Raw genomic sequence first — 17894 nt, forward strand, 5'->3', positions numbered from 1 at the left:
CATGTTGTACTTCCAGCAATTATTCGTTCAATATGTCTGCCCCGGGCTGCGCAGTGGCGCAGTGGGTAGAGCTGTTGCCTACCCACTGGTAGGCAACACTGGTGGAACCCACGGGTTCGATTCCCTGCACGGGGTCTTTCTGCATGGAGTTTGCATGTTCTCCCTGTGCATGCCTGGGTTCTCCGGGTTCTCCGGCTTCCTTCCACAGTCCAAAAACATGACTGTCAGTTTAATTGGTCTCTCTAAATTCTCCATAGGTGTGAGTGTGTGTGTGCATGGTTGTGTGTTCAGTCTGTCTCTGTGTTGCCCTGCGACAGACTGGCGACCTGTCCAGGTGACCCCGCCTCTCGCCCGGAACGTTAACTGGAGATAGACACCAGCACCTCCTGACCCCACTGGGGACAAGGATGTAAGAAAATGGATGATGGATGGATGGATGGATGGATGGATGGATGGATGTCTCTGCCCCCACAACCACAGACTGATTATTTTTTCCTGAACATTCTGTTTGACTTTTCAAGCATTAAAATCACAGTTTACTTGGAGCTTTTGAAAATCTCAGACCAACGTTCAAGGCCACTTAAATGTTTTTCTTCTCAATTCTGATGCTCGGTTTAAATTTTAGTACTATGGTCTTTACTATGATTAGGACCCTACGTGTATCAAGCAGCTCCGATATGATTGCATGATTCACCATTTCTTTTTTCACAAGCATTCAACTAAAAGAAAGGAAAGTGGCCTGTGTATGCAGACACATTATCTGCTCATTATTGGCTGTTTTCAATGCTTAAACAGCTGTCAAATACAGAAAATACCAACTAGAATAATTATTCGTTCTGGCGCCCCCTTGTGAACATGTGTGTGGAACCATAGACCTGGGACAGAATCCTGACATTTTCCACCATTATAATGTAATGAATGTGTCCCAAAATGTGTCGTTTCTTTGAGCTTGACAATCCCTTCAGGGGAGCCTCGGTTCACGCTCTCACAAAAGCCTGTGCTTGAAACCTGGTTACACTTGGGACATTTCCTCTCCAAGCATGTCTCCAGGGATAGACATAGCTGGGCTAGAGACACCCAGGAACCTGGGTAGTCCTGGGACAGACCTCTGACCTTTTCCACCTATATAATGTAAGTATAGTAGACTAAAATGCTCTAATTTTGGAACAACTGTGATACTTCAGAATTATGGAAAATGTAAGACAAAAGTCATTAAGCACATGGGAGCATGAAGCCTCTTACAATCAATGATTGTTCCCCAAACTCCCGTGCCCATTTTTATTGTGTAGTAAAATTATGTTAACAAGGTGCTTTTTAGGAACACTTTAGTTTGATCTTCATAAAGAGTCCGTGCAGAAGAAGAGCAAAGATGATGAAGTAATAATTAGCATCTAGCAGATTTAGGTTCCAGTGGAGTGTAGCTCAAAATCAAATATGACAAACATGGCTTAAAGTCAGACATACAAGTATTAGGAAAGTCACTATACCATACAGGTTAAATATTGTTAAGTCTCTGCAAAACTTGATGGCTGCAGAAGAGGTCATGCAATCATTGAATCGGCTGTTCTGGAATAGATACGCATCTCAAAATGAAGGGCGGGAGGGTTTTAGGACTGGAATCTAGAGATGCTGGGTTAGAGTCAGCTGCTGCAACATATCACAACATATCGCATCAAGTTTGAAAGGATGTGTTTTCGTTAGCTGCAGATATAAAATCATAATTAGCAGAGCAGAAGGGGTTGAAACCACGAATCTACTTGGAAAAAATCTATATGTTTTGAGTTTGGCAATAACATTCTAATTTAATTCCTGTTAATTATCTTTAGTGTGTGACTTGAATGTAAAACAGCCTGTGGACCGCTGATGAGCACCGCAGTAGAGAAATAGCCTCAGGATGACCAACAGATCACACTACTCGATGTGAGCCATGTTCCAGCATATTTCAGTGTCCATGAATGTGCTAATATTTTCCTAATAACACACATATCCACTCCAACACACAATAGCTAGGAAATGACGAGCCATTTTTTACATAAAGATAGTTTATTAGCATGTATTATACATAGATCTCTGGATATATAATTGTGATTATATAATACCAACAAGTCAAAAATAATGGCTGTAAGTAAATATTTATATAAAAGCAGATTTACTACTATTAAACTTTAAAAACACGTCTTTCAATATATATGGTAATTCCTGCTTGTTTCACCAAATCTACAAAAACAACATTTCACAGAGTCAGGAGGTTATACTGTGTCGCCTCAGGATTATATGTCTGTCTACGGGTCTCTGCACATACATTATTGTCAATGATTTTATATGGTGCAACGAAAACATCGAGTCCTTCTCAAAGCTACGTATCAACTTCATCAGACGAGATCAGAATTATGTCTTTCAGTGTAAAATGCCTCAAAACTTTCCGCTTACAAATAAGTGAAGGATTTGCCTTTTCTTCAGGAGATGGAGAACTAGGTGCTTTAGAAACTACTTCCTGCCATATAACACTCCCAAGACTTAAGGCCAATTATTCTTAGCTTTAATAACACGTAGCTGTGCTTTATCTGTCAAATAAATCCCAGGCTCAGACTTTTGAAGCGTTTCTGTGTGGAACGCTTCATCCATTCAACATGGATCCCAGTGAGGAACAAATTTATTGTGGTTCTGTTACAAAGTGAGATGAAGAATGTTATGGAAACAAAAGAGTATGGGAGAAACTGTTGATAAATATATTTCACAGAAGCCTGTTTACAACAATGTCTTCCTGTAAATGACAGTGTGAAGTTGATTTAATAATAGGCATGCTACATTTTGAGTTACTGTTTCGACTTATTAAAGCGGGCCTGTTAAGAGCTTTTGACCAGTAAATCCCTTACCTAGCAGTCTATGGGCACTGTAGGCAAAGAGATAGAGACACCTAGTCTTTATTTTGTTCAAAACTGTAAAACTCCTCCTCTGCAGCTTTTTCTGTTGCCAGATAAAGCTTCACACACTCACATGTTGACACACATTTAAGAACGATGAAAAAGGGTCTCATCTCTGGTAGCAAGGATCTTTCATTTCTACCATTTATGTCATGTAAATAAATAGTGAAAAAGACTCTACACATCACTGTGAAAGGCCGACTCTGTGGCAGAGACATGGAGCTGTTAGCTGGATGTGACCATGCTATCTTCCCAGGGAACTCTCGGATGATAACGGCATATGGGAGGGAGTGTGTGTGTGTGTGTGTTTTTAGGGGGGAAAAAATGGCCCCCTGACTAAAAGAACTCACATAACTAGTACATTACAACTAGATATCTTTTTACTTTATTTTAAAATAAACTTTACATCCTCAGCCATCCAGGCGGTTTAGTCTAAATGTTGGGCCCATAATGATAATATTTCTATAGGTTCTGGAGAGTTCATAAAGTAGGAACAGTTCTGTCTAGCAATATGAACTGAGAATGCCTCGGTATTTTTCAGCAGATCAATATGCATTCCAAGATTGTTGTTGTACATAAAAACAGACATTTATGTAATCAGACATGATGCCTGTTTAAATGGTTTGGCAAACTAGATCACATCAGGGCTGAGTATGGATCTCCCCCCTCTCCTCCCCCCCATGTGTTTTTAAAAGCTATTAGCTTATCTATTGCAGGTAGCATATTTACTGTTCATGACCTCTTGGTAGAACCCCACTTTGGGAAAACATCTCTCCACAAGGTGGATTTCAAACCTTCATTAAAGAAATTTACGGAAGGAATATATACGCCAAAATCTGAATTTCTTTTTTTTTTTTTTTACTCTTACAGAGTTATAAATATTTTTGGCACAGTGTTCTTTCTTTGGAACCAACATCTTGAGCAAAGCTCTTGTGGCACAAAGAACTTTTGTACAATCTAGCTTCTTCGAAAGAAAGAGCTTCGCTCTTTTGTTCAATAAGCAGGAGAGTTATGAAAAAATAAATAAACGTAGAAGATAGTGTAACTCAAAAGATGAACATGTTAAATTACATGTTGAATTGAACAACATGTAATTGCTGTCCAATTACATGTTGTGTTGCTTGCTATTTATAAAAATGTTGCTAACGGCACATTGTCATTGACCTAGAGGTGCACAAAATGGCGCACACACACAAGCACAGCACCACACAATATGAGAGCTGACACAAAGTTTATAATACTGCAGCACTGTTGACATAGGAGCAGATCTTGACCGAAAAAAATATGTATATATATATTTCCAAACAAATTTATAACCTTGTGGGAACCAGCAGAGTAAGGTGCTCATAACTAACTGCTACATTTTTAGAAGTTGTACACACACCTTCCAATCTCACATCCATTTTCTGAGAACTAAAGGTAACATTTGTTATATTTTGTTATTTGGAACAGTTCTGCGTTGTTAATTTCAGACTAACTATGACTTTATCAGAAAGTCTAATTTTGTTGGTGGTAATTGGATAGTGTGATTTCGACCCTCATTTTTTATTTGCAAGAATAACTTTGTACTTATCCTTTGCTACTTGTGCTATACAAAAATACATATGGTTTGAATTTGACATCCAGGAAGTATGAAGTTAGGCTTAGGGAATAAATAAAGCATGGATGATAGCTTATATGTCTGTCTACGGGTCTCTGCACGTACATTATTGTCAGTGATTTTATATGGTCCAACAAAAACGTTGCATCCTTCTCAAAACTACGTATCAACTTCATCAGACGAGATCAGAAGTTTGTCTTTCAGTATAAAAGGCCTCAAAACTTTCCGCTTATAAGCTGTGGATGATAGCTTTACAAGAATTGAAAAGAGATCAGATTATGTATGTCATAAGCTGAAGGGGTATGTATTCCTTTCACACTACCATTCCCATAGTACGAAAGGTCATTGCTCATGAGCTCCTCAGAATTAATTAAAGCTGCACTATGTAACTTTTATAAAAAATAAAATAAAAAAAAAGATTTTTACATATTTGTAACTATCACCATTTTCTGGCAGTATAATATGAGGCAGATAATCTGTGAAAAGATTGTGCTGCTATTCCTGTCTGAAGAAATGCACCGCTCCCAGTCAAAAACAACCAATCACAGCCAGGAGGAGTGTCTTAGCACTGCCAATCATTCTCACGAATGCGCTGCTAAATGTGCTAATGGCAGAGAAACAGCTCTCCTATATAGGAAGACCGTTTATCCGCTGTCATCGGTGGCCATGCTAAATGTCCTTAGCATTCACAACAGGCTCTGAAGCTGTATCGTAGCGGAGAGAAAGGAGGGGAGCGAGGGAGGGATGATTGACAGCGCTAAGCTAAGACTCTCCTCCTCGCTCTGACTAGTTGTTTCTAGTTAACACTGGAAGCACTGAGAGAAGTGAGAGGAGCTCGATTTATTTGATCGATTATGTCCCAAATATGTTACAAATGTGTGAGAATATGTTTTTTTTTTTATATATATATATATATACTGTATATAAAAGTTACATACTGCAGCTTTAATTCTCATGTTGCCCATAAGCCTCCACAAGTGTGAATGGAAAAAGTAATTAGTTACAGAAAAATGTTGCTGACGTCTTTCTTCTCCTCTCTAGTCTGAAGAATGTCTAAAACAATAAAGTTTTCTTACCAGCTATCCTCATGCCTGCTCCTCTCCCAGTAGCACATGCTGACTGGTCATTCTCTAGATTTGTTTACCAAAAATGGTTTTTTGTTTTTATTGTAAGCAAATCTATAATTTGTCCTATTTTTCTGTGAAGATGAGCAAGACTGTGGCCACAGAACATCCTTGTACGCTCTATGGCATTTAGTAACTTTAGAAAATAAGATTCCTCTTAATATCCAAAGTCAGGAGCGACCAGGATGTTAAATAACCTGGGTCAGAATAACAGCGGCTAGTCTCAGAGAGACCTTGTGGCCAACAACAGCAGCTGTCTGTGTTGAGCTGAGAGGCAGCAAGACATGTGGCAACCACAGCTGCAATTGGCATATAAGTTCCTTAAGTGAAAATAAACTACTCAACTTTGGACTACAGTAAGGACTTAGATCGTTCTTCAATGGTGGTTCTGGTGGTGGAAGTTAATGGGTCCAAGTGATTTTAAGACTTTGAATTCCTTCCCTATTTCAGATTAAGAGATTAGTCCCAAAGTTGTAAACTTTCGAATTATATTTTGAACATTCGATTCCTTATCATAACCTTCCATTTTATTTCTAAGTTACACTATAGAATCGACGTTACAATATGTGCTGCACAAATATTATATTGAAGTCATCGTCCTAGTATAGGTGTGTGTGCAATACTGCAATTGAAAAGGACAGCTCACATTCATTCATTGGTAGATTTGTAGGCGTCAGATGTTTCATTTCATTCACGCTCTGCGTATTGATCATATATTTGGCCATACTGCCCGTAAATGACCAAACCTGAAAATGTGGGTACACTGTAATCAATAATCAATACCTTCACCAAATACTGTCAACCTGGCCAGGGCGTGCCCCCGCCTCTCGTTGGAGATAGCCACCTGGTCTCTCGTAGCCCTGCAAGATTAGGTGTTTTATATAATGTGATGGATGGGTCTTCAAATTTACATACATTTTTTTTGGTTGTAATAAATATTTAATAAAGGCTAGGAAATAATGAATTCTTAAAACTGATATTAACATTATTAGACAGATTGGTTTATGAACAATAAAATAGTTAACAGAATATTGCATATTAATAAGACTTATTAAAATGCTTAAGGAGTATCGTGAGCTATAGGCTGTGTCTAAGGATCTGCTTACAAGTCACAAATGGGTTGATTGGTTACAGTAGCAAGATGGTCTTGCTGAACATATGCTATAGATTTAAAATAAGAGCGTCGCACTAATCCACACTTTGCACTTCCCCTGTCCTTACACTGCCAGGACCAACATCTCATTGCCTATTGTTAAGAGGACGAAATTATTGAAACTGCCTGATGATGATGACCAATAAGCAAGAGAAATATCCTTTTGAATTAGAGTTTGTGCTTAAAAGTAGGTTTTGGTCCAAAGCAGGAGCCATATTTAGTACCTAGGTGTTTGCAGACGTTTCGAATGCCAGCTGGTATTACTGTGAGGGGGTTTTTAACCTTCAGTGTTAGTGTCAGACGTTGCTTCTCGTATCGAGCGTCTTCTATGAGGACGCTGTCTTTCAAAAGAGGTAGAACCATATTGTTGGCAACAAGGATTCTGAGCAGCTTTAGTCATTTCTTTCTGTTTCTTTTGGCAAAGGAGGGATAAGTCCTCACCTATCCAACAACGACGAACAACATCTAGTGTTACCTAGTAGAGATGCATAGTAGCATTAGCAGCAACAGGAGAACGGGCAGAATGTGTGTTTCCAGAGTTTCGCCTCTCAGTGCCCTGTTTCGTTCTTCAGCGTCTTGGTTTTACCGCCGATTCCTTTTCAAACCCCATTTATCCGCCCAGTTTAAACATTGGTCCATCCCCCCGCTCCTCTCTCTCTCTCTCTCTGTGGTGTGTGTGGGGGTGTGTTGTCAGAGCAGCATCAGATCAACCAGGCGTGTCCTGGTCAGGAGGCGTCAAAGCTGAAAGACAAGAAGGTAACGAACAACTGTTTTCAACGTATTTGTGGACTCACCAGAAAGCAGGGATGTGTCTTTCTAGCATGCTGATATATTCTCCCCATCAGATCTACTGCACATTAAATATTCATTTCTTCCTTTTTCCACTGCCAACTAAAGAAACTACAAACTTGTGACCCCAACTGGCCTGAGTGAACAGACCTACATTATTTTAAAGTTTAAATAATTTTTCCTCAAACCATAGAACTCAATTGAAACATAATTTCAGTACAATGTTAGATGTCTTGCTGGCTCAAATTGTACATGGGGATTTGGCTCCATCATAAGGCTATTACACTAGGGTAGGAAAATGATTCTCACCTGTTCAAAAATGTCATTTCTTTTATTTGTAGATAGAGTCAGACAAGATTTAACTATACTGACAATAAAGCATGTCAAAAGTTGTTCAACTTATGACAAGAATCATATAAATAATGTCTTTTAATCCTAAAGAACTAAGAAATTTACTCATATTGCTACTCAAAGGAACAGAAAGGAGTAGATGGCCTTTGATTTGGAGAATAGCACCACACTTTGTTTCCCGTATTGGGAAAAAGAAGACTTCCTGGTTGAGTTCTTCCTTTTTCTCGTTTCAGCTGAAGAAACTGCAAAGCTGCACCCCCCGACTGACCTGGAGGCGCAGGACTGAATTATTTTAAGATATCTTTAAAAAAAAAAAGAAGACTTAATTGTGAAGGTGTGGCAATGAGTCACAATCGAGATGAAACCATTTAAAGTTGATATAAATCAGATTCAACACAGAGAAGTCAAATTAAGCACAATTTGAGTGGCCAAGATAGAATCTCTACACAATCGCGTTGTAATAATCCTCATGGGAAGGGACCAGATGTGGACAAAGCATCTGGTCTTACAAAGCAGTAAGGGAAGGACGAAGGTGGTTAATATTTCATAGGTGGAAGTAGACAGACCTGGTGATGTTATTAATGTAGGGTATAGTGTGATATTAAGGACGACACCCAACCTGGGTGGAGGATGAGAAGGAGGAATTATCAAGAGTGAAAGAAAAACTATCAGTATTGGTTAGTGGGGGATTTGGTACCAATGAGGAGAACCTCAGTGCTGTGGCCTCCCTGTATTCCTTCAGACCTGCTGACTGGATCCCAGTGATGAAGCTTTGAAGGAAACATTGGAGATCCTAGCACTGGCCGGAACTGTTCCAAATCCTCCTCGCCATCCAGACCACAGTGAAGATTGCTGAGAGAACCACATGGCTCCTCGTGAGCCAGTGCAGACTGTTCTCTGGGACGCCACCTGATAACAGTGGCGTCCCAATCCTGCATCCACTATTTGAATCTCTTATTAGGGCAGAATACTCCCTTGAGGTCTCAGTCCATTAGATAAAGGGAAAGTCTAGTCTTTATCAAACCATGAACCGGATGGTGTAAGCAGTTTTATATAATTTCTATTGCATGGTATTTCTTCAGTGTTTCAGTGTGGAGAAGGCTTACCTGTCCCAAAGCTTTACAGTCCGACAGGAACTGGTGCAGCAGCCAGCAGATATCAGTGCTGTAAAAATCACCACAAGCAACAATTAGATTGTGTCCTGGCTCTGATTTAAGTGTTTAAAGGCAGTAAATAATGTAGCCTGACAAGTGAGAAGGTTCTCTGGACGAACCTGTGTTACGCCACCACTAAATCCATCTGTCATACACTCAGTCTGCTCTTATTCATTTGGTGACCTGCTTACGCCTCTGGTTGTGTCCCAAAGGTCTGGCCTGTCAGAGAGACACACTCTACTGTCTCTCTCTCTTATGCTGGGCAGGACTTCTGTTTTGCTTCAGTGCACCTTACTGTGTCTGTGAAGCCCATTGATAGATGGAGAAACAGGCATGACTTAGGAAGAGGACGCTTAGACGACGTTCGGTGAATGCTGTCTGAAAGTCGAATATCAAAAGTTGGGACTTGATGTCCAGAAAACATCTGAATGTTCATTCTGAACATTCGCTCACTATGGAAAAAAATGTTTTACTTAATCTCTTAACATCTTTTCTACAAATATTCTGCAATCTCTAGGAATTCCACTCGTTCTTGTTATTTTAACACAAAAGGCAGGTACTATCACCAGTAACATCTTACAGGTAAACCAAGGCAACACAGTAGACAGTATGCACCCATAAAAGGACTGAATGGTAAATTCATACAGCACTCTTCTAGTTTTATCCACCACTCAAAGAGCTTTACACTAGACTCACCCAGTCTTGCAGCTGTTAGGAATTATTGCAGGATATGCGAATCACATCACTGCATGCAGGCCAGATAAAAGTGTTCAGCAGATCCCATCAAACAGCACCAAGACAAAGAAGAAATGGTTCATGTCTTTAAATAGGGATGAAGCACCGAGTCCACCATCAAAGGACACATTCACACTAGTAAGAGGTCGATGAGTCCAATTCTTATTCTTCACAAACACACCCCTTCATACACAGTGCATACACAGTACGGCATTAATTTGAATACATAACAGAGGAACATGCTTGGGGCTGACACCTGGACACTATTGTTTCCCATCTGTTCGTTTTTACCAAGATATTCTCATTAGGAGCGTCTGCATGCGTGTATGACTGGAGTGTGTGGGCGTGCGTGAGGTGGTCACCGCAGGTCTGGGGTTGGCATAATTGAAGATAAAAAGGGACTTCAAAGCTGACAGGAGACAAAGTGGCAGGGAAGCAGCTGCTGGCCTAGTTAGCATGTCTGTCTTTAATACAGGACCTCCAATCATAAATTACACAGAAATAGAAACACACACACGCACCACGCCACGCGCACACAGTCACTCATATTACATAAGATACAACATTATAATTTTTAGGCCTATTATAAGCACTAGGTGAGCCGGTTGACTTTCTTATTGAACTGTGTATTATTTTTGATCGCTTAAAAAAACAGACTGGTGAGAAGAAGTAACTATTTTATGTACAGTATATAGAATCACTGAAAAAAAACAGAAAGTGTGTGACTGCTAATAAAATCTCGCGTACCATGACTCAACAGTTTGTCGATCCACTTTTAGCAGCGTTTTCCTGATTGAGCTGTACATGCGCGCATTTCTGACCAGGTTCTTGGAGCACCTGCTAAAGCATCTCAGTCATGTTTAGGTCTAGATTTATTTTATAGCTTTTGTGTCCACGCAAGAGACTGAATATTGTCATCTTTGTCACACGCGGAAACAATACGCATATGCCACGGTGCACTCTGCCACCCATTTGCTGAGACCAGAAATGTATTTTCCGTTTCGTCCATAAACTACACTTGCGCTAAGCCTCAGCTACAGAACTGGAGCGCAGCCATCTATGTTCCATTTATATGCATGTGTCTGTGCCTCACCTGTACGCATACACCCACTGCTGCCGTTTGAGCCAAACTAACCACGCAAATGACTCTTATCGCTCAGCTGGACGAGGACAATCAACTGACGCCTCATCACACAAGTCCAATAGGAAATGAATGGAGAGGAACATGTCTAAATTAACACTGAAAACAAATTGCGTGTGTATACCAGGTTTTTATATCCTAATGGGAACCTATTTCTGTCTACAATGTGGGGTTGTGGGAACCATTGCTCTTTTGGGGACGTTTTCTTGATCCCCACGAGGGGAAATGCTGTTGTAGGGTTAGAGGTAAGGTCTGTGATGGTTGGGTTTAGGGTTAGGGTTAAGCTGTAGATAATGAATGGAAGTCAATGCAAAGACCCTATGAAGATAGAATAACATGTTGTGGGTGTGTGTGCAGACAAATTATGACCGAAAACATGCTGTTTATCTGTCAACTGTTCTGTTAGCTTTACATTTGTTCCCATCTGTGTTCTTTGTTCACTAGAACACAGTTCAATAGTTTTATATCTAAAACACCTGGTCTTAAACTGTCATTTAATTTTCTATTAGAAATTAAATGAGTTTGCAAAGCTCTTCATTAAGAACACAGGTGTGCCTGCTGCCACTTTCAAAGCATGTAAAGCATTTTTATAAAAAAAAAAAACATCAGTATCTGATTTCATAACAATCAAACATAAACTACAGTTAGAAGTATAAAATTTTCTGCCGCTGCAATATGCATGTTCGGTATGAGCATTGCATGATAGCTAGGATCAAACTGAAATGTATTTGACTTAGTGTGGCTGATCAATGATAAAAATATGGTCTTTTGATTTATGGATTATGGGTGCTCACTTAGAAGATTCAGAGGCTTAAAAGTGAAATCGTAGCCTCCCACATCACTATGATTTTTGCAATTGGAAAATGTTTTGTTTCAGGTCGCTTTGCTTTTTTTGAATTGCGGGTTAATATCGCAAACTAATTTGCGATAAATCCCGCAAATTTTCATTTGCTTGATTTATTGTTTTTATCTTTTATCTCTCTCTGTTTACCAAAAACTGAATGATAAAAGTCTTCAGTCTGGTGTTTTGGTCTCAACTATCCCTTTTTTTGAAAGATAATTTTGTTTGCACAGACTTCATAGTTAATTTTTTTTGTTGTCGTTTCTGTTGTTTTCTTTATTTATTTTGGATAAGCCAAATGTCTCCCAGCTCCAGTGTGGAAATGTTCATTAGAGTTTAAAGTTTATTGGTCCTTCAGAATGTGTCCTTGCATTATTATGCCATTCTTGCTATTGTATTACTTGAAAATGGTCTCAAATCAACATCATAGTTTATTGCAATACGTTCCTGGGACAATTCATCGTCCAGCAAAATGAGTTATTGTGAGGATATTATCCAGATAGAATATATATAATTTTTTTCTGTCTGCTTTTTTCATGTTTACAGGTTTTCAATGGATTGTAAAAAATAATTATTTCCTTTTTGTGTGAATTTTTAAATTCTAATCTGCAGGTGCAGTGGTGATGGATACGATGTTCAGTGAATCGTGCAGTAGTGAATCCTTTGCAGACTTAGTAAGTTCTGTTTTGTTCTCTGTCATTCAGTGTTCAGTGTCACATGTTCCTTTATGTTATGTCATTGTAACCTTTCTGCTGAACAGCAGCTTGATTTAATGTGCTCAGGTTCATAAAGTCTCCTTTCACCGTTTGTTTAATAACTCAAGTAAATAAAACTCAGAATATCACTCATTAGGCAATTCATTTTTGCAATTGTGTGGAGCTCAGGAATTAATTCTGATTTTTGCACATATTGGTGAATATGTCTTACAGCTTTTAACAGAAAAAAAAAGATGGGCTTCTTGGAAAGGTCAAATTTGACAACAAAATAATACAAAGAGATTTTTAAGACAATGTTACAAATGTTTTGGCCACTTTATGGCCTGCAGCCGTTCAGGAAGACGGCCAGCCCAAGGTGGTCACAATGTTACAAAATAAATTATTCATTTATCAACTGTGATGACTCATTGGTTAATTATTTCAAAGGACATTGGGCTGATCCAATAAAATGTCTTCTTAAGGGGGCCAAGGCATAAGCAAACTAAGCGGCTGTTTGGGGCCCCCTTGGCCACTAGGGGCCCCTTAAGTGGAACTGATTTTTTTTTTTTTGTCAGTAATGATTTCTATGTGGTTACATTAACAAGAACACACTGGTCTCCTGTTCAGGGTGTACCCCACCTCTTGCCCGCTGACCGCTGGAGATAGGCACCAGCACCCCTGGCGACCCCACTAGGGTCAAGAGTGTTAGAAAACGGATGGATGGATGGAAAACCTGTGCACCTCATTGAAACTTTCTCTTCTCCCTCAGGCTGTGGGACTGGGGCTGGACTATGTCAAACTGGGAGGTCTGAGTGGGACTGAGACGATGGCTAAATACAATCGCCTAACAGCCATAGAAGAAGAACTGGCCCGACAAGGACTGCTGGGTAGGTGTTTTTCTCTTCTTCTCTGACTTCTTTAGCTGGACAGAGAGGGAGGCGCTCACAAAGCAAGGAAACGTGAGGTCTGAGCCTCAGAACACATTTCTGTCTCTGTGCTGGATGTGAAAGGACGCTGTGTGTGAGGAATCATGCAAACATGTATTGATGTGGGGGAGAGTGGAAGAATGAGAACCCCCTCTACCTTGAATCTGTTAATTGGCCACTTAATTACACACGAGGACAAATACGTTCCCATTCATCATTTCTGGAAAAGCAGGCGGGGACACCAGAGGTTTAATGAGCATTGAGTATGAGAGTGTAATCAGAGGCCATAAGACAGCTGTAGTCAGGACTGTCTTTTCAGTGTTTACCGTTTATCCTGACACTTTTTGCTGACTTCAGAGTTGACTGAGAAACAGAAAAAGAACATATGTGTATGTTTACTAAAAATTTGCAATTTTTTTTAGCTATTTCTGTTATTTTGGTCTTTGTCCCCAGTCTGCAAGGAACCGGAACCGCCGCTCTTCAGCAAAGAGCCGAAGGAAGAGCCGGCTTCAGCAGAGGAAACCAAATGACTCAGCCAACAGTCCGGCCTGCTTGTTTAAACAAGCCTTGAAAATGTGCCACACTAATCAGTTCCAGTTTTCCTGTTCTTCCTTGTTAGCACTAATTAACCACACTATTAATCTGAATGTTCTTTTAGGCTTTTTGTTGTTTTAGCCTACATATGAAACCCAGTTCAAACCACTTCTGATAAAGCAAGAGTATAAAACATCTGCTTTATTCATGTGTTCAATAAAAGACCACACAAAATGTTCAAGCATATCAACAGCCAATAAACTGTAAGCGAACAGCGCAGTGAAGATAGAAAATAACAGTTCGGTTCTCTTTGGAAACATCATTTATGAATTTATTTTGCAGCACATCAAACATGTTATGAGTGATGTAGATGAAAACATTTATTTGAAAATAAAGTTTTAAACGCTTCCAGTGATTTTTGGCATTCTTTGATTTTTCTCTTTCTTTTTTTTTTCTGAGTTTCATCCAGCTGAACTCGAGTTTCTAATGCGTAGTTTCAGCTGAAAGACCTTAAGCAAAAAAAAAAAAAAAAAAGTCTTTCAGCTTACTTCCCACCATTGTGATGTCCCACTGTCTCCTGAAGCACCAGACGAACCTCCGTCGCTCATGTTCCGGTTGAGTTTTAGTGGTTTCCGGGTTGAGTGTGCTCTCACTGATTTCCCTCCACCACGGTTCTGCGGATCCCCTGTTTTGCTTCCAAGTAAGCAATTTGCTTTCAACCTTTGTGAATCTCGGTCTTGTCGGGATGCTTTTATTCTTCTGCTTGTATTATCAGGTTCTAAAATAGTTCCATCTGTGTCGGGTGAGCAGCACCACCTTGCTTCACCAGAAGGCTTTGCGCCTCGTTTCCCACGAAAGAGACCAACTTCCCTGAGACGATCGGTTTTGCCGTCCAGTTTGGAACTATATCTTACAAACTCCAAACATGGCGGACTGAACTCTGCTAAAACCACAACGTTGTGTTTCTGCTTGGCAAGCACACTCTAATCTTTTTTAAAAAAGAAGAATTGAATGATTAATTGAATTTCATCACCGCCTTGTTTAACTTGAAGAATAAATCAAATTTGATGAGAAGTATTTCTTCTAATATTAGACTGCATTAGAAGAAATGAGTTAATCTAGATTAAATTGGATGTTGCACAATTGGAAAGAAAGTTGCCCGGTTTGTCTTTGGATTAGTTTTGTGAATATAAATATATTAAAATAGACTGAAAAGTATCCAAATCGAGGAGAAGCAGCTGAAAAAAAAAAAAAACTATATAAAGTCCAACTTTTTGTTATGCAAGATCCACAAACAGACTATAATTGAAATTGCATTAGGAAACAAATGTTTCAATAATAGTAGGATAACTGTTTCATTGGGCACTTTGAGTAAAACAAATTTATTTATTTTTGCTTCTTTCTCAGTAAATGTTAGGTTGGCTTTTAAATAAAATGAAATTACACGTCTTTGGCTGCACTCAGTTTAACTTCTTGAGTGTTTTTATACAGTTTTGCTGTAAAGGTCAGAGAACAAACCTTTAATCAACAAGATATGCAGAGACCAGCAAAGGCTGGACACACAGCCGTGTGTGTGAGTGAGGGGCCCACAGCGGGCAGGCACTGGGTGTTGTAGAAAAGTTAATAAAATTACTGACTAAACAGGTCAAGTTAAGTATTCCCACAACACACACACACATCTGGTTTGTCCCTAATTGCTGTTGCCTTATAGCAATTAGGGAAGAAAGCAAACGGAAAACAACAAAACAATTTATTCCATTGCTGTGTTGATTAACGACGATCAGAGGTGTGGCAGTGGCAACCAGGCGGGGGGGGGGACACACGGCACGGCTCGTGTAATTGTATGTTTTGCCACGATCAAAACGTGTGTATGTCTGATAATTAAAGTCACCAAGCCTGGCGGGCTTTAGTAGATTGCAGAGGGAAAGAACGAAGCAAGTTGTCAGCTCAGAAAAGGAAGAGGGAAACAGCAGAGAGTCACTCCTCAAAGCTGTTATTAAATATGGCCTTACTGTAGAGCCTAAAGGACGGCCTTAGCCGCAAAAACATCTTTAGTCGTGGAGGATTTAATGAGGCAGCAACATAAACCAACACAAACAACCCTAGTTTCATTTCATGTCATAGTAAGGTTGACTGTTTAACGCCGTCCTTCAATATGGTATCCAGGATAATCTAAACGTTATTCTGCAATAACACACTCTCTGTATGTTGTTTGTTCACACACCTATACCCTGTTTTTACAGGCACGCTGCTAATGTTCTGCTTTTGCCCCCACAGACAAAAGGTGTGTGTGTGTGTAACATTGTTTCTGTAGCATGGAAGAAAAAGGAAACCAATAATTGTGTACTTCAAAACGTGCTGCCGCTGAATCTGGTCAGAGAGACTTCAGTTACATTCGTCCACAAACTGTGTTAGGTGGATCGGTTGGGGAGGAAATTGTATCTCAGTGCTAAACGAAGCTTAAAGCCTTAATTAACAGCCCAACACAATGGGTGACGGACATCTGTCATAGTTCACAGCTCTCGTGTTTCACTTCCTCGCCGGAGCAGGAATCTGGGAAGTCTGGGCAGGTGTCAGGGAAAACAAAACTGAACCAGGAAAGCCTAACAGTGTGGTTTAATCAGCAGTCTGGCCATTGTTGCATTCAAAGGATGCAGGCTGATCCTCTGGTCTAAACCCGACTAAAAGCCGTCACTAGCTGGAGCTTTAAGGGGAAATCCAGCCAAAGACACTGTAACAAAACAGTCAGCAGATATTTTAGTCTCATCTCTGTAATTATGAAAATTCTCAGTGGTTGAAAAGGTAGTAATAATTACACACACAAACATATGTGTATATATATATATATATATATATATATATATCAATAGATAGATAGATAGATAGATAGATAGATAGATAGATAGATAGATAGATAGATAGATAGATAGATAGATAGATAGATAGATAGATAGATAGATATCCTGTCTTCTGAAGAGGTTCCTGCAGTGAATATCTTCAGTGTGTCGTATTTTGCCGTCATCTAGCAGGATCAGGGCCAGTGAAAAAGCTCAGCAACCTGATAAGAAAAATCGGCTGCTTCTGTTTTGGGGATGACTCTGGAACCTCTGGAGATTGTTGCACAACGAAGGTTTTTGCATAAAATGAAAAACCAAAGATAAAAGGTGTCCTCTTCATGAGACTGTAATCCACCAACAATGTCTTCAGTCAGAAGCTGCTCCTGAACCGCTGTAACACAGACAACAACAGGAGTCGATAGTATCTACAAACTGTCAGAAACTGGCAATGAATATGAAGAGGCCCCTGAGGCCCTGTTGCTCTGTAACAGTCTCATGACTGGATATGGTGATGTTAGCATTAGCAACAGAATTAGTGCTGCTAATCCACCTCATTTGCTTTTGTAGCTTCTCTTTAAATCTCTGTCTGGCCATCTGGTTAGGAAGCCATGCAGAGAGATGTTGCCCACCATGGTTAATGCAAGAGATTGGTTGTTTCTGACCAGGAGCGATGCGTTTCTGCACGGCAGTGGCACCATAGCGAGGAGCCAGAGGAAGTGGATTTGTTCACTACTGAACTGTGCTGTGAGGACATAGTGAATGTTTGAACAAATATATAAAAATCACATTTTTGTTAAATGTACCTGTCACAGCTTTAACTGTACCATTTGCCTGTAATTCTTGCTGTGCAAATATATCGATTAGTTTCTGTGAGCGTTCTGTGTGTTGGCTGCAGGCGAGTACTTTTATTTTTGCTGCAAGCTCAGAAACGCTGCATTATTCTACTAGTGGACTTTAGGAAAAGAGTACAGAAACCCCCGAAAACAAGTAGAAAAATCAGAAGTTGATCATGTTAACATGAATGTGATTTTGCACATCAACATCACAGTATGAATAAATCACAAAGACCTAATCATAATTTAAATGTTCC

General features: G+C 39.7%; 1 protein-coding gene across 1 annotated transcript; it reads left to right on the top strand.

The window, feature by feature from the left end:
* Positions 1-12431: 12431 nt before the first annotated feature.
* On the top strand, positions 12432-14090 carry LOC116723702 (enolase 4-like). The gene is made up of 3 exons (XM_032568787.1): positions 12432-12486; positions 13277-13394; positions 13887-14090. Exons 1-3 carry the CDS (start codon positions 12436-12438, stop codon positions 13961-13963), a joined length of 246 nt encoding a protein of 81 aa, XP_032424678.1. The 5' UTR covers positions 12432-12435; the 3' UTR covers positions 13964-14090.
* Positions 14091-17894: the final 3804 nt, after the last annotated feature.

This window comes from Xiphophorus hellerii, chromosome 7 (genome assembly GCF_003331165.1).
Source record: "Xiphophorus hellerii strain 12219 chromosome 7, Xiphophorus_hellerii-4.1, whole genome shotgun sequence".
In the NCBI taxonomy this organism is placed as follows: Eukaryota; Metazoa; Chordata; class Actinopteri; order Cyprinodontiformes; family Poeciliidae; genus Xiphophorus; species Xiphophorus hellerii.

Coding starts and splice junctions, on each gene's coding strand:
- LOC116723702 (XM_032568787.1), top strand. CDS start 12,436: ATGGATACGATGTTCAGTGAATCGTGCAGTAGTGAATCCTTTGCAGAC. Junction 12,487..13,276: donor GTGAATCCTTTGCAGACTTA/GTAAGTTCTGTT, acceptor CTTCTCCCTCAG/GCTGTGGGACTGGGGCTGGA. Junction 13,395..13,886: donor GGCCCGACAAGGACTGCTGG/GTAGGTGTTTTT, acceptor CTTTGTCCCCAG/TCTGCAAGGAACCGGAACCG.